Below are 22,800 nucleotides of genomic sequence, written 5' to 3'. Positions count from 1 at the left end.
ATAAATTAAAGGTTTTATTTATAACAAGATAACGTAGCACATATTATATTCATAAAAAAAATATAATCATCGGAAAAATACAATTCGCTTTCTTTAAACGTTTAACAGATAGAATTAAAATAAAGTATATAAAGATTTGAATAAATAACTTAAGCATATGACTAGATTGTACATAGTTAAATGTAAATTACTAGAATATTTTTGCTTAAAGAGAAAATTATACAAATAATATAAATATTTTCGAAATATGTACTCTGTGTATTAATCTTCTTTATCTGCCCAGATGCTGTCGCCGTTCACTTCAGTCGTGCCTCTGACGTATTTCTGGATAACTGGCAGCTTATATAGGTACACTGATAGTACAGAACCCGCGCATGCGCCGAGCCAATAGACCATTGCGTGCTCCATCAAAGTATGACCTTCGCAGCCAGCCTTCAATGATGTAGCCAATACTGGGTTGAAGTAACCTCCGGAATAGTCGAACGCTGTGACCAAATAAATAAACATTACACAATATAATCTAGTAAATAAATAAATTCAAAAATATGTCTGACATATTTTCATACTAGGAAACTTCTTTACTTTATATAACCTATAATTTATCGCAGTACTTTTCAAAGCGTAAAGTTTGGTATACAATAAACACTAAATTGTGTGAATATATGAAACCGTAGCTCGAATAAAGCATCGCAGACACACGTGGAAACTCATACGGTTCGACAAATGACGATCGAAATTTTACACCACAACGATTTCGTACAATGAAATATGAAGAAAAATAATTTCAGTCGAGTTTATTTTCATTTCTCGAATCCATCTGTGCCTCTTATCGCCAAAATACAGGATTGTTAACGTGCGATCAAGCGACTAGCGACTAACCAGAATTATCCTTATTACTAGCTGCGCCCGCGACCTTGTACGCGTTTGAATTTAACAAAAAAAATATTATTGTAGCCTAAGTTACTCATTATATCAGTCATCTGCCAGTGAAAGTCCCGTCAAAGTCGGTGCAGCCGTCCCAGAGATTAGCCCGAACAAACAGACAAACAGACAAAAATCTTAAAAAATGTTATATTGGTCTATGTACCGATTATACACATACATATGCATTGAGTAAAAAAGGGCTTTTTTTAATATTACTACGCATATAATATTACGTACCCATAAAATCACACAATCTTATAAAATATTAGGAAGCAGATACAATTCTATATTAAAATTTATAAATACAAATACCAAAGATGCTATGGTGAATAAAATTAAATACTATAAAAAAATAGTGCGCTGTCTTCGTCTAGTTTCGGTCAAGTCTCTGACGTCAATAACATAATATATATTTACAAAGATATGTATACTATTCAGGCGTATCTACATACAATACTTATTAGTAAAGTTGTAAGTCAAAAGCTTAGTATTTACAAATGTCATGCTCACTAATTAAGGAGTTAATAAATTAATAATAAAAAACAATTGCGAACTCATACGTTTAAAATTAAAACTATCATTTTTTTATATAACGCAAGATTTAGGCTAGTTGTATTGAATTTCAAGTAAGCCTTAAATCTACTAAAATTAACATTTGGAATCAGTTCATGCTTTCTCTGAACATGGTTTCCAAAGGTCATGCCACTTGGTCTCAAAAGGTCTCTGAAAAAAGACTTTTTCAATAATATATTCTGAGAGCTCCGTCGAAAATGTTAATATTTAAATTTTCAATGGAAAATCTTGTACACATTTCCTTATACGTGGAAAGAAAAATCTTAATATCTTTAGAGGTTTAACATGAAACGATTCCAGCTGTACAATTTTATTTTCCAATTGAAAAAAAAAAAAAAATTATATCGCATACATTTTTGACAACTAGCCGATGTGGGATTTTGTTACAAATTAAATATAGGCGAGGTTAAGTGACATACATATAGTTTTACATGTCCGAATCAAACGCAAAATCTTAAAAAAATGATAGCTCTTTTTATTCAATATTTATATTAAAAATTAGAAGAAATTCTGCTGGTTACCTACTTGAAAAAACTTCCAAACTCAAACTCAAATAACTTTATTCAATATAGAAGCATTACACTTTCTTATTGATGGTCAATTGAAACACTACCACCGGTTCGGAAAAGAAAATACCCTGACCTGAGAAGAACCGGCGAAAGAAACTCAGCTAAACTATCTAACTCAATAAACACAAAATGTTATACAATGCGTTTCGTAGACAACATCGTTCTTCATCATGTGTAACGGGTGCCTTACATTTATTAAAAAAAAATACTGTGTCTATTAATCCGAATAAGGAATCTTCATTAGAGGAATAGGCGTTGTTGATAAATGATTCTGTATACATTCATTAAACAATTCTTATTTCTTTAAAAATAGAGTTCAATTTAGAACAAATGCATGTGATTCGGAATGCAAATAATTGAGTACCTTTTCCTACATGGACTTTGCAATAGACAGACACACTGAGGTCCGGATTAGCACTACTATCCTCATAGCGGTAGGTGAGTACCGTGTGCCTAGTGAGGACCCCTGGAAAAATTAACCCGTTAGTGTAACCTTAGGGTATATTAGACTACTTAGTAATCATTAAAATGTTAAAACTACCTAACCAGAAATAATTCTGCGATGGACTATATACGATGTATTATTATATATATATTTTGACTACTTATTAATAGTAATTTTAAAAATTTACGTTTATGACATTACTATAGAGAGGACTTGAATTGGATTTATTTGAAAAGTTACTGTCATTTATTCAGTGTCAAAATATAAACTCTGCTCATTTACATGATTTTTAGTCTATGTCTTTTTCAAAAGCCAGTATATTCGTTTAAAATTAAAAAGATTAATTAATTAAATTATCAAAATACGTTCACTAATTAACGTTGGTTGTTTATTTTTGAATACGTTAATTCAAATGTTATTTGGTGACATTAATCCAAACACCTTTTTAATAACAGATTATAAAAATAAATGCGATTTATGCATAAAAAATTCGCAATTTCTTCTTATAATCTCGAAAAAGTCTATGTAGGAGAAATAAGGAAAGTCACTCAAAAGCCATAAAAAGCAAACAAGAAGATAAACTCACCGGCTACGACGAGGGAGGTGCCGATGAAAGAGTCGATAGCTGTGGAGTAACGTGGATTGAGGTCGCTGAGTGACCTTGAAGCAAGCCTGCATAGACATGTAGCTACGCCTTCAACAATAGCTCCGTATAAAGCTGGCACCTAAAATAAATAAGACGAAAATTCGATATGAGCAAAATTCAAAAATGGAATTGGGTTATAATTTTTTATTATATCATAACTGAAATTAAAAAAATATGTTTTTGACACGTATTAAAAGTCCTCGATTGAAAATTAAATAAGTATATAATAATTTAAACGAAGAATTTAAAGATAAAGTTTTCTTCTGATATTAATTCTGTGAGCGTGAATAAATTGTTGAAATATCTATGTTGTTTTTTTAAATTACGTTGACTTTAGTCTGCAACGAGACTGATTATTCTATTTTCAAAGAACATAATAGAGAACAATTTATTAAAAAAAATTTTATTGTTTTAAATTTTATTGCATAAACAAGTTATAATAAATAAAACAATAAAAACATGCAGGATGCATGTAAAGATGGAATGCTATGGCTCTATAGTACTCTGCCTGAGCATAATTGCTTAATAAAAAAAAATCTTTAGATAAAGGAAAGATTTAGATACATTACAGTTGCAATTCATATTAAGACACTTTTAAAATTTAATTAGTAGCAAATATAAGATTTACTATATAATAAACTTGTATAAATATTATATATATGTGCCCTAACGGACTCTGAACTGGCATCTATTTAAATGCAGCCTTGTCTGGAAAGGACTTATATAGCAACCAACGTAAAAACCAAAAGACTTAGATCTTTCGATTTACATTTTGGCTGCAATATTTGTTAGAAAAAATATATACAAATACATATATAGTATACATTCGATAACGTCACATACATTACTCTGATTTCAATTTATGTAATTGGTTTAGAAAATCAGAAGTAAGAACGGTACCACAAAAACTTAGACCAAAGCCAACATAGAACACTAATGAACATCGACTCGGCCAGGAATCGATCCCGGAACCTCGTAGTGGACCGATGAAAACCGGTGTACCACCATGATCACGGTGGTTATCAATAAAAACCATTGTTAATATAAAATATAAATATTATTACAATGACTGCCTCCTCTAGTTATGAATAGATAGACAATAAATTATCGTACACCACACATAAATCAAATAGAGTACTACTTATCATAATACACACGTTTGTACAGTAAAGCAGCGTGATCGCGTAATAGGGATTTCTTCCAAGCAACCCTAGGGTTAGAAAAGCATTAAATGAAATGGCAGGTGCACAGAAAATTGTGAATATTTAAAATATATACAAAATATGTATACATACTTAAGTGTATCGTATTTTTGTTTTTAACTATGACTGTATTGATGATATGTATATATATTAAAAGGCTACTTGTCGAAACGCTTGGCCCTTGGAGTAGTGGTGCAAAAAGCTTCATCAAAAGTATAACACCTCGCCTCATTGCCTCCACTGGAGACAGGAGGGCTGGTTCGTTTTTGTCGTGTGTTCGTCAGCATTTCCCCGTTGAATTGCGATTCAACGGGGAAATGTTGCTAGCATTCTTGCCACCATTCCACGCGGTCAAGATTTATATAGTAACTAGTTTTAGTTCATAATTGTATATATTTAAACATTTAATGTTATTAATTCTTATGTTAATAAATCACAAATTTAAAAAAAGTCTACTTTTAACTATATGCAAGAGTGTCTGAGAAGGTACCACCCACACTTCAAATGTTCCACCGTTAAACATCAATACTTAATATCTTTGAATTCCGGTTTAAGTGTAAGCACCTATGTAACTAAATGTATAATTTTCATAATGACACGTTGATATTTTACCAACACAATTTAAAATAATATAAAGGGTTCAATTAGTTTATAATGAAAAGGGTTAAACCATATAAATATTAATTAAAACTTACGCAGATTTGAAACCACTAACCTATTTTAAGATTCAATCAACTGAACTAATTATAATTTGTCTAAAATGATGATAACAAAAGTTCGTGTATTAATATTGACCACGCAATATCACATTAGCAACAAATTAAATACCAGTGAAATAGTTCCAAAACGTTGATTAAAACTTCCATAATCATATAACAAATCGTTTTATTTACGGATATTAGAAATGTCTTATTTATTTTTATTATTGAAACGTATACTAACGATACTTGTTGCCATATCCTTAAAAAGTCTTTGATTTCCTCGTACGTCGAAGGTCATAATAAAGGCTTATTACATAACTAAAACGAATCATTTGTCGAAAGTAACGGAGCATAAGTTTCCGAATAGGACTGTCACTATACTAATTAAATGATATTTATAACAATTCCAACTAGAAAGTAATCTAAGTATTTTCATTTGTCTAAAACTAAATGAATAAATAAATTAAATTACCAAGCAAATCGACAGGCTAAAGCTAGTTAAAACGTAACACATTTCATTAATTTTAAACATACTCATCTTAATGCTGAAATATTTTTCGAGTGCTCTCAATTATTGAATGATCACTATGAGCGTCGTTCATACGATAAAGGCTATTGTAATTTAAATAAAAGGTTCGAAAATTTAAACAAATTGACATAACGCTCTATAAAAACACTTAAAAATAATACAATAATGGAACATTATTCGAATTGTCTTTGCTATACTAAAAAATATTTAATTAAAAAATAAGTAATGCAGTTAAAAAAATGCAGTTTACTGTGAGCTACCTGTAAATCAGCCGTGCAATCTTCAAAGGCTTTATTCCTGTGTGTCTCCGCTATTTCCAGTGCCCAATACATTTGTACATATTTAAACACTAATAATCCTCCACCCAACTCTGCCCAAGTCTTTATAAGAGCCTTACGTATGTCGCCTCTACCTATAAATAGAAAAACAACAATAAAATATGTCGTTTCACACAACATTTACTTATTTACTTTGCCTATAGACGATCCTCATACCCAATATAAGTCCATGATACATTGGCCGTTGATAAACATTTAAGAGAACCATTTTCAGAGCCAGAGAAAAATACTCAAGAGAACATACGTCACAAATATTCGTCCATATTTCCAAAATGTTTCTCTATTTCATTTCTACCAGAAATACTTGATGATTGATATAAGCAGTAAGTTAAATTAAAAATGTAAGTTAAATTAAAAGAGATATTATCGACAGGAACCGCCAAGGAACTTCTGTTACTCGTTGTCCCAAATGTTCAAATGTCAACTTTAGTTGAAATAGGCTACGACGTTTATTTGTAAAATTCCGCCATTATTTCCGATGAGGTATTATTATTTAATGAACACATCTTACCTTCGATAACATCTTCGATGTGAGTGTAGGGGCAGGCGGTCGCATCTCCCCAGTTCAGTGACCACCAAATCGTGAGAGCAAACAGGTATATGGCATATGTGGCCACGCCAAAGTTATCCGCAACTGAAAGACATACATAACAATAATGTAAAAAGAAAAAAAAAACCGTATATTTTAATGTTTCACTGTTAGAAGATTCGGGCCGCAAATAAGGGCCTAAAGTAAAGTTTTATGCTTATAGCATTTTTAAAAAAATGGTATTAAAATTAAATACACAGATATTTTTTCAAATTTATTTAATTAAGGCAGACTAATTAATAGGTTAAACGATACTGTTTATTGATTAGTCAATTATTACTCAAGTAGTAAAGGGACAACTAATCAAGACCAAGTGGACACCTTTGGCTACTTTTTATCTATCTATACTTATAAATACTAGTAAGAATCTACTAATTTTCTATGGGAATCCAGATAGAATCTTTGATCTTTGTCAGTCTTGTGAAGATGAAGGTGAACCGCCAATATACACTGGCTCTGTAGGAAATATAAATTACCTCAATCTTGGGAACTAATATGTCACTTGCTCTTGTAAATACTTCTGCTTGCACTGACACCGAAAAACAATATTCAGTATTGCTGCTTAGAATCTATACTTATTATAATAAATGTGAAAGTAGAGCTGAGATGGTCCAGTGGTTAGAACGCGTGCATCCTAACCGATGATTGCGGGTTCAAACCCAGGCAAGCACCACTTTATATACGTGCTTAATTTGTGTTTATAATTCATCTCGTGCTCGGCAGTGAAGGAAAACTTCGTGAGTAAACCTGCATGTGTCTAATTTCATCGAAATTCCGCCACATGTGCGTTCCACCATAGGAACAGAGTGGTGGAATATGTTCCAAGCCCTCTCCTTAATGGAAGAGGAGGCCTTATCTCAGCAGTGGGAAATTTACAGGATTGTTACTTTACTTTACTTTAAATTGAAAGTAACTTCGTCTGGTTATCGCTCTTTCACTATCAAACTACTGAACTGAATTTAATGAAATTTGGTATGACGCAAATTTGAACTCCAGGGAAGGTCATAATAGGCTACTGAACTGAATGTTTTGTGGTTATCCTATTGGACCATCTCAAATGTATCATTATTTATTAAGCAGTATTTCTTCAAACGTTACAAAATCTGAACATTGCAACGAGGCAAAAATATCCTTATTTCATCATAATCCTCACCAATAATAAGTTCGAAGCAGCATCCGCATAACTCAGCAGCTGCTATCGCCTCTTCCAGTAGAAGCCTTACGAACGGTTCTTTGATCGTCTTCTGCACTAGCCGCCTCGCGCAGTGCGCCAGTAAAGAGGTCAGTAAGATGAATAGCGTGGACACCACGAGAGGTGCGAAAGTTACTTTGTTTATCTGAAAAGAAGAAATATTTTTGTTAATATTTTATGTACTTGTTTATTGAAGTGACTGAAATCTAGAGTTATAGTTGAATTCAACTTTTGTCAACTATTTCATTAAATAATAATAATAATATATTTGACTGTGAATTTTGTAATGTTTAAGACATAATTCTGTTATATTATTATTATATTTGTAACTCTACAGACACCTTGCCCGTTCCTCTGATGTATCTTATCGTATAATTTGTATTTTTTTATTTCACTTTTGTGTAGGTATATTTTATTAAAATTAGTTTCACGGTTCAATTATACTACTAATATCCAAATTAATTTTGTAAATTCCAAAATCATATTCGATAATTACTAATGCATCATATTTCAATGCATTTAGTATGTACGAGCGACTCGCGTAGATACTCTAGCTTAATTCAATAAACGTATCACAGTTGATCGATTTTTGAATTGTCAAAGGCATTTATTACATATATAACACTCGAATAAGCCATACTAATTACATCGAAGACGTAACTTATGTACTTATAGAAAACCTGTAAAAATACAAGTAAATAGACTATAATTTTGTTATTTTATATACTTTGATGACCCTGTAAGCTGATTTTAATTTAACCTAAAATATTGTTTATAACTAGATTCTTAAGAGTTATGATAGAGGTATGTAGCGTGTATGATATGTTGTACACTTCTAAGATTATTCATGTATCCAAATAGTGGACAATCCATAAGCACTTTTAAAAGTATATTTGAATTTAAATAATATTAAAATCCGAGGCATAAAGTGAATTTATTATTTCGATAAACCGACTATTTCTATTACTTGGTGGTAGGACTTTGTGCAAGCACATCTGGGTAGGTACCACGCACTCATCAGTTATTCTACCGCCAAATAACAGTACTCAGTATTGTTGTGTTCCGGTTTGAAGGGTGAGTGAGCCAGTGTAACTACAGGCACAAGGGACATAACATCTTAGTTCCCAGGCTTGGTGGCACATTAACGATGTAAGGAATAGTTAATATTTCTTACAGCGTCATTGTCTATGGGTGATGGTGACCACTTACCATCAGGTGGTCTATATGCTCGTCCGCCAACCTATAAAAATTCACGTTGATTAACTGGATTTGTGATTCCATTCATCGAACAAATTCTTTAACTATAAAAAAAGCAACTCCAAATATACCATTGATGGAGATAAGGTTTGGAGAGTACATTAGTATATTCTACCACGTTGCTCAAATGCATATTGGTGGTACATAACAGGCAAATTTTCATCTAACACCGGTTTTCTTTCGATGATTTCCTTTACCGCGACACGAATTATAAATATAAAATCTCCATTTAAGATAAGGTTAAAAATTTATTTACAACAGCAGCCTGTAAATTCCCACTTCTGGGCTAAAGGCCTCCTCTCCCTTTGAGAAGAAAGTTTGGAACATATTCCACCACGCTGTTCCAATGCGGGTTGGTGGAATACACATGTGGCAGAATTTCTATGAAATTTGTCACATGCAGATTTCCTCACGATGTTTTCCTTCACCGCTGAGCACGAGATGAATTATAAAGACAAATTAAGCACATGAATCAGCGGTGCTTGCCTGGGTTTGAACCCGCAATCATCGGTTAAGATACACGCGTTCTAACCACTGGGCCATCTCGACTTTTATTTATATACAGTTAAAGTATTCTATAATTTAAATGAATATATTAATACTAAACAGGGCGATATCAAGTATAATATTGTTTACAAGCACTTCCAAAGTATACAGTATAGAGTTACGATCTATTTTATTTGAACAAACACGTTCATATATTAGCTGTAAACATTCAAATAGCTTTCGCATAGAATGCGCTTCGAAATGAGTTATCGCTTCAAAATAACTCATAAACGTACATTTTATAGTACCTACTTGTATAACTTAGTCTATTATATCGTTTTCAAATTAATGTGTTTTACGGACGAATTGAATTGTTAATTTTATTGTGTTTTCAGTTTAAATGTGTACAATATATCTATATGTGAAGTCATGTTGCCCAACGTTATACTAGCTTTTAAGGGGTTGATGATCATTCTTTTTAATAAATAATAAATATGAGACAACATCACATACATTACTCTGATCCCAATGTAAGTAGCTGAAGCACTTGTGTTATGGAAATCAGAAGTAACGACGGTACCACAAACACCCAGACCCAAGACAACATAGAAAACTAATGGTAATCTACATCGACTCGGCCGGGAATCGAACCCGGGACCTCAGAGTGGCGTACCCATGAAAACCGGTGTACACACCACTCGACCATGGAGGTCGTCATTTTTTTATTTCAAAATAAATTTAGATATAGAATTTTCATAAGGTTTCAGTCTTATATTTATGGCAAAATTTTATGTTTCATAATCGTGACTAAGTGTGCATTGACGATTTTATTAATGTAACAAAAACAACCTGTCCATTTCCCACTGCTGGGCCAAGTCCTCCTTGAGGAGAAGGTTTGGAGCATATTACATCACGCTGCTCCATTGCGGCCTGGTGAATTCACATGTGACCGAACTCCGTTGAAATTAGACACATGCAGGTTTCCTTGCTACGCCGCCGCCGAGCTCGAGATTAAATTTAAACACAAATTAAGCACATGAAAAACAAGTGGTGCTTACCTGGATTTGAACCGGCATGCATGCGTTCTAACCACTGGGCCATATCGGCTCTTTTGTAAACGAAAGAATAATTCAATATATTTTTACTCGGCATAAAAATCATCGGAGAATAATATTTCCATTGACTTTTTCATGCTGTCTCCAGTTTCCTTTGACTCCACCGATGTCTGAGCAGCTGACGTATGGAGCTGTTATGCGTCAGGAATAGTTGTTGTTTTTTATTATTCATGATTTTCAACCGGTATAAAATGGCTCTCAACTACAGTGCTACCTCCCGTACTATACGTGTAACTAAATTATATTAAGACGCGATGCACTGTAGAGTTATAAGAATGTTTATTTATGGTTTCTCTAGACTTTAAGTAATGGCGGTAACTTTAAAATATATTGGATTACAATTGATATACATATATACATATTACATTACATACATATATATATATATATATACATAGTTACATTATGATGTAACTGGGTAATTCATATTTATTGATTTCCAGAAAGTATTGAATTTAAAGAATTGTCTTTTATTGGCGTGCACTCTGTAAATAAAGTGACGGAAACCTGTTTTTTCTGATGACAAATATACATTCAATTAGTTACTGAAACATAATATGATTTCATCTGTTAAGTAATTAAAAATACCACATGAGTATTGCAAATTCAAATTCTATTCTAAAATGTTATTATATTGATGGTTGCCAGGTTACCATTTCATAACTTTCAGCTAAAAACGATTCAATTTTAAATACATTCTAGAACCTCGAATTAACCGTATTTAATCTTAATACGACGTATCGTATTAAGATTCAGCCCGAGGTTTATCAATGTAAAGGAATTTTGTATGAATAAATTACTTATGGATTTTAATTTGAATGAAGAAAGGCTTTGGGGTATATCAAGTTTGTGTAAACTACGTGTTCTTTAATTAAGAGCTTAACGTAGGCACGATGAGAAGACCGATGAGACTACACCAGGTTAATGATCCTTAGCAGGTTGAAATTCAGCTGAATGCTGGGCCTAATTTAATGTTTTGGATTATTTGGAACAAACCAAACGTTTTTTTATTATATAAAAATATATTATATATATTTATAATAAAATAATTGTAATGCATTATCACAAAATGTCGCATTTGCATCAACAGCATGCTACAGATATGCATCTCAGCTCATGTCATTAATATTAGGTTGGGGAAAAAGTCTTTTCGCATATAGTATGTATGAACTTGTAATAAAATCTCTTTGGCTATACCATTTGTATCTGGCTGGTTTTGGTATCATTAAAAAGTTTTAATTTTAAAGAAGGCACTTCCAAATTCAAATTAGGAATTTGTGTGATTTTCATTTGTTTTTGTTGTTGTTAAAATGAGTGAATCTAAAGAAGAAATTCGATACATTTTAAAATTTTACTATAAAAAAGGTAAAATTCAACTCAAGCCGCGAAAAAAATTTGTGATGTTTATGGACCTAATGCAGTATCTGTGAGAGTAGCGCAAGTTTGGTTTAAGCGTTTTCAAGCCGGAAATTTTGATATCAAAGATGCATCTCGCTCTGGTCGCCCTGTTACGGACAAAATTGATGCCATTTTTGAAAAAGTGGAGCAAGATCGGCATATTAGTAGTTACGATGTAGCTGAAGAACTGGCAATTGACCACAAAACGGTTTTGACTCATTTGAATAAAGCTGGGTACACAAAAAAGCTCGATATATGGGTGCCTCATGAACTCACTGAAAGAAACCTAATGAACCGTGTACTCATTTGTGATTCTTTATTACGACGTAATGAAACCGAACCATTTTTGAAGAAGCTGATAACTGGTGATGAAAAGTGGATCACATACGACAAGAACGTGCGAAAAAGATCGTGGTCAAAGACCGGTCAAGCTTCACAGACTGTGGCAAAACCCGGATTAACTCGCAACAAGGTAATGCTGTGTGTATGGTGGGATTGGAAGGGCATCATTCATTATGAGCTGTTACCGCCCGGCAGGACCATCGATTCAGAACTGTAATGCGAACAATTGATGAGATTGAAGCAAGAAATTGAGAGAAAGCGGCCAGAATTGATCAACAGAAGGGGTGTGGTTTTTCACCACGACAACGCTAGACCTCACACATCTTTAGCCACTCAACAAAAATTACGAGAGATTGGCTGGGAGGTATTAATGCATCCGCCATATAGTCTTGACCTTGCACCTTCAGATTTTCATCTGTTTCGGTCTCTGCAGAATTCCTTAGGCAGTGTCAGGTTAACATCACGAGAGGACTGCCAAAACCACTTGTCGCAGTTTTTCAATCAAAAGCCCCAAAATTTTTACAGCAATGGGATCATGTCACTACCAACAAGATGGCAAAAAGTTATGGAACAAAATGGCACGTACATACTTTAGTCAAATGTAAATAAACTATAAAAAAAACTTTTTGAATTTTCATATAAAATACGAAGAAACTTTTTCCCCAACCTATTATATAGCAACTACTGCTATAAAAAATAACTAAATCTAATTATTATTCTTTGATTCAAAAATACAAAAACAAAGTGCAAGTGTTAGGCCTTTTAGTTATTTATATTAATATTATAAATGCAAAAGGAACTATGTATGTCTGTCTTTTGAAGGTTAAACCTTTGAACCTTATAAGATGAAAATTGATAGAAAGAATGCAAAACCCAAGAAAGAACGTAGGTACGCTACTTTTTATACCTAAACTGCGTGGTCAGACAGATTAGTGTTTACAGATGTTTACTTACTCACGGACTAGACCATGTCTAATAAAAAAAATGTCATTTATATATCTTTATTATATAATTTATTATATGTCTATTATATATCTAAACATATAATGAAATTAGAGTGTCTGTTTGTAATATTAAAATAGCCCTTTTTTACTCAATGCGCGGTAAAATAACATTTTTTACAATTTTTGGCGGTTTGTCGGTCTGTTTGTTTGTTCCGGCCTATCTCTGGAACCGATTCTGACGGAACTTTTACTGGCAGATAACTGTTATTATAAGGAGTAACTTAGGCTACAATATTTTATTTTTTAAATTCAAACGCGTACAAGGTCGCGGGCACAGCTAGTCTACAAAAAAAAGCTATATATGACAAGCTAAACTTCAAAGGTAGATTTTTACAGAGTACTGGGCATTGTCCTTTGAGTGGTATGTAAATTCATGGGGTAGCTTCTTTTACGACAATGCGTGAAGGCTTTTACCATTTCATAAAAAAAAAATGTTTTTACGCCTAACCATATTGGTTAAACTCCCGCTTTCTAAGTTGAAGCACTCTGTATTAGCAGTATTAATGAATGTATTTAACATAAAATCTCCTGAGCGTAGTATTTTTCTAACAATATTGAGAAGCACTTAAACAGTTTGAGCTTATGCTTGAACATAAGAACCAACATACTGGATAGTCTTTTTGGATTGCCTTTATATCGGATTGCGAAACTAATTGATTACCACTTGTTGGTAAGGCTTTATGCAAGTCTAAGAGGCTCGTCTTTAGGTACCTCCCTTATCATCAAACATACTTTCGCCAAGCAGCAGTGGTATTTTTATGCTCCGGTTTGAAGGGTGATTCAGCCACTGCAATTGTAGATACAAGAAACGTAACATTACAGTTTTCTACTTTGTTAGCAGATAGGTAAAGATAGGAAAGAATTGTGTAAAGTAGGAAACAGTGTGTTGCGCATTGTAATACCTGTCAGATATTCTCCGTTGAAAATAGCCGGTGAGGTTAAAACTACTCAGAAATTGAATAACATCACCATCATGTGAATATGGAAGAATTTCATCTGATCTAGGTACCAGGTGAAATTGTTCCATTTTCCTAAAAACTAAGTACGTAAAATCAGCTCTCATGATCACGTCCAAATCGTGAAATAAAAAACATTAGAACCTAGTCGTAGCAAATATTCCGAATTGATTTGCGTTTAAATTTCACGTCTGTCCACACTTGTACAAACTGAACGAGAACAACAGCCTGACAGATGGACAGACGTGACTAAATTATAAGGATTCCCATTTGTTTGCCTCTCATACGGGAATAGGATGTTAAATATTTGGTTAAACACTGCACCGCATAATATCAGGCAAAGAAGGCAAATAAACAAAAGGAACGAAATCACTCGATTGAAATCTATACATATAAGCTTTCACTAAAGTTAGCAATTATCTGATGCAATAGTGACTTGAAGTTTACAATGAAATTAAATCTAAACAATACTTTTCATAGGTTTAAATACAATACATGTCATATTAATTTGAGTAAAAATATATATAATAAAAATATATATAAAAATACATATACAATACGATGGTAAACATCGTAAGAAACCCTGTACAGGATACAAGTTTTCTTACGATGTTTACCATCGTATTGTATATGTTTTTTTAACCTCTAATGCAGTAGTTCCCAAACTTATTTTTCTCGTGGAGCTCTTTCAAAATTTTATTGGTTCCTGTTGCTACATTTCTACCACATTCTTAAAGTCGCCAAAAAGTAAAATTTGTGTCACTTCTGAGTTCACGCGTACAAATACCCCCCATAATGTCTCCCGTGGACCCCTGGGGGTCCACCTGGACCACTTTGGGAATCACTGCTCTAATGCGATCGCTGAAAATCAGCGTTGAACTTCCCACATTGAAATTTCGAAAACTCAAATCAAATCTGTAAAAATCTATTCAAGTAAAATTTACAACAAAAGCATATTTGAATCATGAATATTTGAACACTACCACAGTTTCCGAGCCTCCAGCGAGAAAAAACGACAAGCATAGTTCTTCTGTTTACCTAATTCACTTGTTAATACAAGTAATTATTTTTAAGTCGTATTCCGTATTCACTGTTTGGTTACCAACGTGTAATCCCTCTATCTATTTGTCCTAACGTTACGAATTTCAATTCAACGCCTAACTTTAGCTAGTATTATGTAGTCTCTACAGAGGCAAGTTGTCAAATCGAATTTGAGTCAGAAAATGTTTACACACCAATTCGACGGTTGACGAATATTTCGTGAGTTATACGGATGTTAAGTCTCTCCTAAAGTTGAATAATTTATCTTAAAATTACAAAATGCTTGTGCTATGATATAGTTTGTTATAGTTTGGGGATATGTGTTTTTTTTTTCTAAATAAAATTATATGTAATTAGCAATAAATATTTAAAAGATATAGATTATGCAGAATATGAAAGATCGTTTTAAATTTAAAATAAGAAACGAAAAATTATTTTAAAAAAAATGTAATTTGGATGGATGTAGTTTATTAACGTACTGATTTTTTTTTAAATATTGTTTTTATACCTCATATGTCAAAATATTATAAATAGCTAATGAAATTAGCAGTAGGCAGATATGGATTCCAATACATATATACAGTTAAAATCGTAATAATTCTTTATTTCGCTGTCGGTTACCATCTAACGTCATGTGAAGTATAATTAAAAGAAAATAAATAGTAATTATTAGAAAGCAGTTAGTATTACCGTATGTTTACAAGCAACAACCGTTCAAACCCAGTTCCCTAGACGGTTCTGAGAATTGGTAGCGAATACACCACAGAATATACGCACGATACAGATTATATTTATTTTAAACTTCGAATGAAATATAAGTATCATAAACGTGACATATTTTTTAATGACATGACGTGACATGATTATGGTTCGATAAAAAAAATATTTCTTTCGGTATATATAAATTTGAAATCATTCTTGTTCTTATATAATGAAAATAATAGTATAGTTTTACAAGCTTGCGCTAAGTCCTGGCATAGCACTTTTATTGTCTATGTATTTTTGACTGCTTTATGGATCTAGAGGTTCAACAGGTCAGAAAAACGGATATTACATAATTTTGTGCCTAAATTTTTTCCCATCGTGTCAGATTATGAGAGATGATAATTACGTCCTCAGTAGTCTCTAACGAGATTAATAATGGGCTGGTCTCCAATGATTGGCCTCCGTGAACAAAATCGATTTGGAAGGCATAATTATTATCAAGAACAGGCGTATTTATTATCAGACAGAAATTTATTAACTGATGATTATATTTTTAAGACTTTGGTTGTGGCAATTCTGATCTGAAAATTTTGTAAGACGGCCAATACGATACGACCGGAGAAAGTATGGTTGCAGGACGCATCACTTGCTTTCCAGACCACACAGTGTTAACACTGCCACTACAATCAATTTTTTAAAATACATTAGTCGCACGCGTCTTTGCTCGCGTTTTAGCGTGTTCGTTTTCAAGTGTTTGGCAAAAAAGTAGCTTATGTCCTTTCTTCGAGATCAAGTATGCTTCATAACAAATGAAAAGTGAAAGAGCTAAAGACAGACAGGCAGACAGACAGACAAAGTTACTTTTACATTTATATTAAATAAAAAGTATATATAAGTAATACAGATAAAGTTATTTATTCAAATAGTAACACGAAAAATCTCAGACGGTAAATAGTTTTGCACCAAGTTTTCATTTTCACATACATTTTAACACTACTCGCACCCATTAACAAATAGGAACATGACGTAAGATACAGTGGCCGGTTGCCAAGCATACGTTTAAAATAAACAACAATAACACTTTTAATATGTACCTGAATTTACTCTGTGTATATTCATTTCATTCACTTGAAATACAATGAAATCATATCAGTATCCAGAGGCATATCTCCCTCCAAACGAGAGACCGAGTAAAGCTAGTTTTGTTCCAATCCGTTCCTTGTTCCAATTGAAGGAATTAATATAAGCAAGCGTTCATAACACATGCAACTTTCCAACAGATCTGCATCTTGTATTATACTTAATTACTTATATACTCTTAAATATTCTTCAAAAGTTTTAATAACGACTGAGACTGAGTATTGGGTATCACCCATTATTCAATTATTCTACGACGAAACATCAATTTAAAACTACTACTAATTAACTAACTACAACAAATTATTTTGTTTTTGTTTGAATGTTTAAAGAGCCAGTGTTACTTACAGGCACAAGTCGCAATTTAAAGTAAAGTTGACCGCATACTAACAGACGGCCTATGATTAGCGGAGCTAAAACATTAAAAACATATTCAGGCGCTGTCGCCTCATTGCTACCCCTTATGATATTTGATCTATTATGAGACTTTATTAACGTATAATTAATCATCATGCTCTCAACATCAGAGATGGCCCAATAGTTAGAGCCTGTAACATCTTAGCCGATGATTGAGAGTTTCCAGGCAATGACCACTGAATTTCTATGAGCTTAATTTGTGTTTATAATTCATCTCGTTCTCGGCGGTTAAGGAAAATATCATGAAACCTGCATGTGTCTAATTTCAACGAAATTCTTCCACATGAGAATCAACCAAGCAGAGGAGCATCGTGATGGAATATGCTCCTAACCTTCTCTTCAAAGGGATTGCCTGAGCCCAGCTGTGGGAAATTTACTGTACTGTACATTATTCTCTAAAGTAGATCACTATTGTGATCAACTGTATTTCGAGCTTGTTCTTACTGACTAGCTGTGCAACACACACGTCTTAATCATTTCCAGCTCACACTCCCTCTATGTTCAAGACAGTTCAAAAACTTGTATATTTCACGCTACAAATGCATTACTTTGATAAATTACACAAAAACGCAGAAACGGATGTTGTTTAAGTTATGGATCGTACGCTTGCTCATGACGCGTTTCTTTTTAAAATACTTTTAATCTCAACTCTCAAGTAACGAGTTGAAATCTTGATATGGAATACGTATATTTTGTTAAAACTTTGACATCTGAAATTACTGTTATAATCATTTTAACACTTCAAATATGTACATGGTTACCAATACAATTATTGGGGATTGATCTTGTTGTAATGCCTAAGAAAACCGATTTAAACAATATACCTACATACATAAAACTTACACAGACGATGTAGGTTTTATTATGTGATATATATATAAAAGCAAGTCTTAGATTTGATTTTTATGTTATTGTACTATTATATAAAGCTGAAACGTTTGTTTGAATGCATAAACTTCAGAATTTATCAATTTTAGTTTATAATATATATTCTTACATTAGATAAACTATTTACTGAGGTTATGATGATGATATCTTCCTGATTGATTACAACAGCGGTTAACGAGATAGACCATAAAACTACGCAGGCCATAATATGTACTGCGTAGTTTATTTTATCATAGTGAAAAATATGTGCCAAAACACAGGTTCACTATCTATCACTATCATAATCCGAAAGAAATGCAATGAACTCTCTGAATCATTAAAATTCGTCCAAATAGATCATTAAAAGTAGGAAGAGACTTTAGGAAGTAGGTAAAATCATTGTTTCATCATTTTCTGAATTCAACCATTAATGTTAATAATGATTCTGCCGAAAATATTCTGTGTGTGTCTAAGTGGTATGCAACCAATATTTGGTTTTACATCTTCTGCTTAAAAAAAAGTAACCTCGCATTGGTATAACTATGTTTCCTTGTTCAATGACTAAACATAAACTGATTAGAACCGACTGGTATGTTAGTGAAAATACACGTCCGGCCGTCGTCTTCCGATAAAACAGACGGTTCGGTGGCGGGAACATACATAAACTTCATACGATTAAGAGCCAATTTTTTAATCCTCAGATAAACATTAAGACAGTAGATAGATATTTGACAGATAACAAAAAAAATGTAATCGTCACATAAGCTCTATTTGATCAATACCCAAACTGAGGACTAAATCCATCTGCCTCTTTAACAGGCAGAGAATAGACAAACATATATTCAATAGATATAACGAGATCAACTCTAACTAGATCATAAGTAGATCATATTGTGGATTAGGTTGAGGTTACTTCTTCTTTTTCCAAAGTAATTTTACAATGGATATTTTGGATACAGTGGCGTAGCTATCGTAGGGCCAGGTGGTGCAGTGCACCAGGGCCCCGGAGTTCAGGGGGCCCTCTTAACTAAACCTTAAGCTTCTGAAGCTAGAAAATCACGTCCCTGCGCACAAGATTTTTTATTTGGTATCTATGTTTTTGAAGGGTAATTATTAGTTAAAGAGTGATGGGAAAGAGGGAGTGAGGGCCCGATTCTCTTTCTATGCACCGGGGCCCTTCCTCACCTAGCTACGCGTCTGTTTGGATAATATTGTCGAACTGGCAATCTTTTGCTGTTGCTCAAAGACTTCACTTTGGTACATTGTTACACCTCCATAGGTTAAATCAAATGAGTTTAAAGTGCATATAATGTTCAAAAAGGACACGAGTTAATGGAACTTCCTTTTTTCATATTTCATATTTTTTGGCCATATTTTATCCGTATAAGTGACCGCAGCAATCTTCTTATTTGCACCGTATTTTTGTACCAGTCGATTAGACGAACGAAGAAGCCCAATTCAGCAGTTTTTTTTTTTTATAAAAAAAATATAAACAGGTAGGTATTTTAATCGTCAAATAAACGAAAGAAACACTCTTTACAGCATATGCGTGTTTCCACTCACGCAAGATTACAGAAGTTGGCAATACATTACACTATACATATATATCTATCTATACATACTATACATTTGAAAAACGTAATCCTGAAAAATGCGTTCTTCTAACAGTTACGCAACTTAGTTCAGTAGTTATTCAGTTATTCGACGATTGAACTTTATACGAAATTAATGCGTATAATTAATAAATAATAAACACATTTTTCTTCATAATTAGTGATTCATAATTTAGATCGATAACACCTACTAAACATTTTAGCAAAACATTGCAAGCACATTCTAATATGTGTATTAATTATTTAAATATGACAATTTCCGCCATTGAGCCATTAGGAGTTAGCTAAGATAGTACCAATGGTTTGAACAAGGTGAGCATTTTTGTGGGAGACGCATGGTTGAAAACCCATCTTATTGGTTTCATCTTATATAAGAAATTGCCGAAATAGCTGGATCACAAACACGATGAAAAAGTCTTGATTTTTTAATTACAATTATTACTCTTAAATTAAATCTATTAAATTTAAAATGCCTTTAATTATTTCTTATACATCGAGTATATCTAAATTATGCTTTCATAAAATATAGTTAAATATAATAAAGGTCCATTTTAGAATTTATAAGTGTATTACTAATAAAGAAAAATAATTAATATGCTCAGATTTTTTAATACTTGCAACATTTGTTAAACGTTTAGTTTGTACGTAGCACTATAATTTGTATGCACGAAAGCAGATTATTTTCGTACAAGGCTTTGACCGTGAATCAGTTTGTAACTGTGTTAAGGAATATATTTAGACCCACTAACCGTTTTATTGCATCGCTGTAATAAATATTAAAAAATATACTAAGAAGACTTTAATTCAAAGTTTTTTTTATAAATGTATGTAAACATAAAATTTTCATTATCTGTTAAAACGAATTAACATAAAATTAGTAAGAACATATGTACAAATAAGACAGCTGTTTTTGTTATTGGAAAGGTTAAATAATTCATTTAATATCAAAAAAGGTAAAAATATGATTCCTCATAAATTTACTATTATTATTTAATGTTCAGTTAGAGGTTAGTGGCAATATTAAAATTGCTTTTGATATCTAACTAATAGTATAATTTACATTTCGAAGTTCACAATATACGTATTATAATGAAAAATTAAATTTATTTAAAATGTAAATTTTAAAAAAGGAATATTAATACTCGTCATGTTCGAAATTCAAAGCGTGAACTTACCCTAACGACTACTTTCAAAAATATCCCCAAAACGTCAATCGTGAACTTCATATTGTTGGGGTTATCTTGTACTTCGAAATTTGAAATTCACTTCGTTCTCACATCACAGACTGGAAACAAACATTTTATTAGGATACAAACGTATCAATCCATTATAGAACTGGCAGTGAAAAGTATTTCTAGTGTTCTATTTTTAGCACAAAACTAGGGATGTTACTCACCATGATAAATCCCCTTGGTCCGGGATAATCGTCACCCAGCTACGGGATTTCGGAAAATTCGCGATGGTAAAAAATATAATACGTGCTACGTTTGGTTTTTATTGAGCGAACGGTGGGTGTGCGCGCGCGCATCGCGAGGCCGTAACCCGGTCTTAATTTAGACGCGAACGACACTCAACTACGGATCCGTTGTCCCGGGATTACATTTTATACTAAACCGTTTTAAGAATGAAAATAATAGAATTACATCCGACGCTGGTGGTAACCACATGTAGGTAATGCAATTATAATTAACATTCTTCGCGTGAGAGTGCAAACATGTGCTTAGCAAACAGACAATAAAAAAAAAATTTGACTTATTACTATACGAAAATTATTTTTTTAAATGTGTAATTGATTTATATTTTGTTCTTTTTTCAAATCATAATTTTTTATCGATTTTCATAATATAAATCGTAAATCGATTTTTTAATTACATTTTATATTTTTTATCTGTCCATGCTAAGGCTTGAATATACAATAGGGTAAAATATGTATATTTTAAAAATATCAAACCCAAAAGCATGCTTCTAATAGCGAGAAAGTAAGATTTAATTAAGATAGATCCTTTTATACATTCGAAATATCTGTGTACTGATTTGACAGATGATCAGGTGGAACATGCAACCAAGAAGGATGATTACGGTTTTTGAAAACGATACGATTACAGAAAAAAAATATTTTACAGAAACTGTTATACGATACATAGATACAACTATAGTTTTATATAGAACTCCATATTATCTATATAGAGTCAATACAAAAGAACTTAAATAAACTGGTCAACTTTATTATCTTGATGTTCATGACAGCTACGATTGACACACTCCAAAAGTCATACCACTTTGTCAACTGTTTACATGACAGGTCTATCTAGACATAGACATAGATAAATAATCGAAGATCTGTATTAGTTTCCTCCTCGGTCAATAGGCGCAGTGAGCGCCCTTATCATATGTGCATGAAAAAAGCAGTTATTAGATTCTAGAACCTTCTTCTTCCACTATAAGTTTTATGTACCTTGGCTATATTTTTTCTTATAAATATATATTAAATCATAGCGTCCGATTTAAATCGTAATTAAAAATGAACGATTCTTAAAATTAATTTGTGTTCATAATTCATCTCGTGTTCAACGGTGAAAGAAAACATCGTGAGAAAATGGGTTTAATTTGCATGCATGGGTCTAATTTCACAGAAATTCTGCCACATGTGTATTCCACCAACCCGCATTGGAACAGCGTGATATAATATATTCCGAATCTTCTCCTCAAAGGGAGAGGCCTTAGCCCAGCAGTGGGAAATTTACAGGATGTTGT

The 22,800-nt window shown here is 32.6% G+C and overlaps 1 protein-coding gene across 2 annotated transcripts; it reads right to left on the bottom strand.

The window, feature by feature from the left end:
- LOC124536994 (aquaporin-11) lies at positions 1–21,726 on the bottom strand. Of its 2 annotated transcripts, XM_047113693.1 has the most exons (8): positions 21,443–21,726; positions 21,222–21,331; positions 7,670–7,853; positions 6,439–6,561; positions 5,850–6,001; positions 3,098–3,236; positions 2,431–2,532; positions 1–485 (listed from the first exon to the last, which is right to left on the bottom strand). In XM_047113693.1, exons 2-8 carry the CDS (start codon positions 21,270–21,272, stop codon positions 262–264), a joined length of 975 nt encoding a protein of 324 aa, XP_046969649.1. In that variant the 5' UTR covers positions 21,273–21,331; positions 21,443–21,726; the 3' UTR covers positions 1–261. The 2 variants fall into 2 exon arrangements, with proteins under 2 accessions (XP_046969649.1, XP_046969650.1); XM_047113694.1 differs by lacking the exon at positions 2,431–2,532.
- Positions 21,727–22,800: the final 1,074 nt, after the last annotated feature.

This window comes from Vanessa cardui, chromosome 17 (genome assembly GCF_905220365.1).
Source record: "Vanessa cardui chromosome 17, ilVanCard2.1, whole genome shotgun sequence".
NCBI lineage: Eukaryota > Metazoa > Arthropoda > Insecta > Lepidoptera > Nymphalidae > Vanessa > Vanessa cardui.
This window is presented reverse-complemented; position numbering and strand designations above follow the sequence as displayed.

What these genes read in the sequence shown, in the direction of transcription:
- LOC124536994 (XM_047113693.1), bottom strand. Translation starts at nt 21,272, where the DNA reads ATGAAGTTCACGATTGACGTTTTGGGGATATTTTTGAAAGTAGTCGTT. An exon ending in CTGCTTCGAACTTATTATTG is followed by an intron (nt 6,562 to 7,669) that starts GTGAGGATTATG and finishes TATGTCTTTCAG; the next exon opens with TTGCGGATAACTTTGGCGTG. An exon ending in CACCTCCCTCGTCGTAGCCG is followed by an intron (nt 2,533 to 3,097) that starts GTGAGTTTATCT and finishes TAATTTTTCCAG; the next exon opens with GGGTCCTCACTAGGCACACG.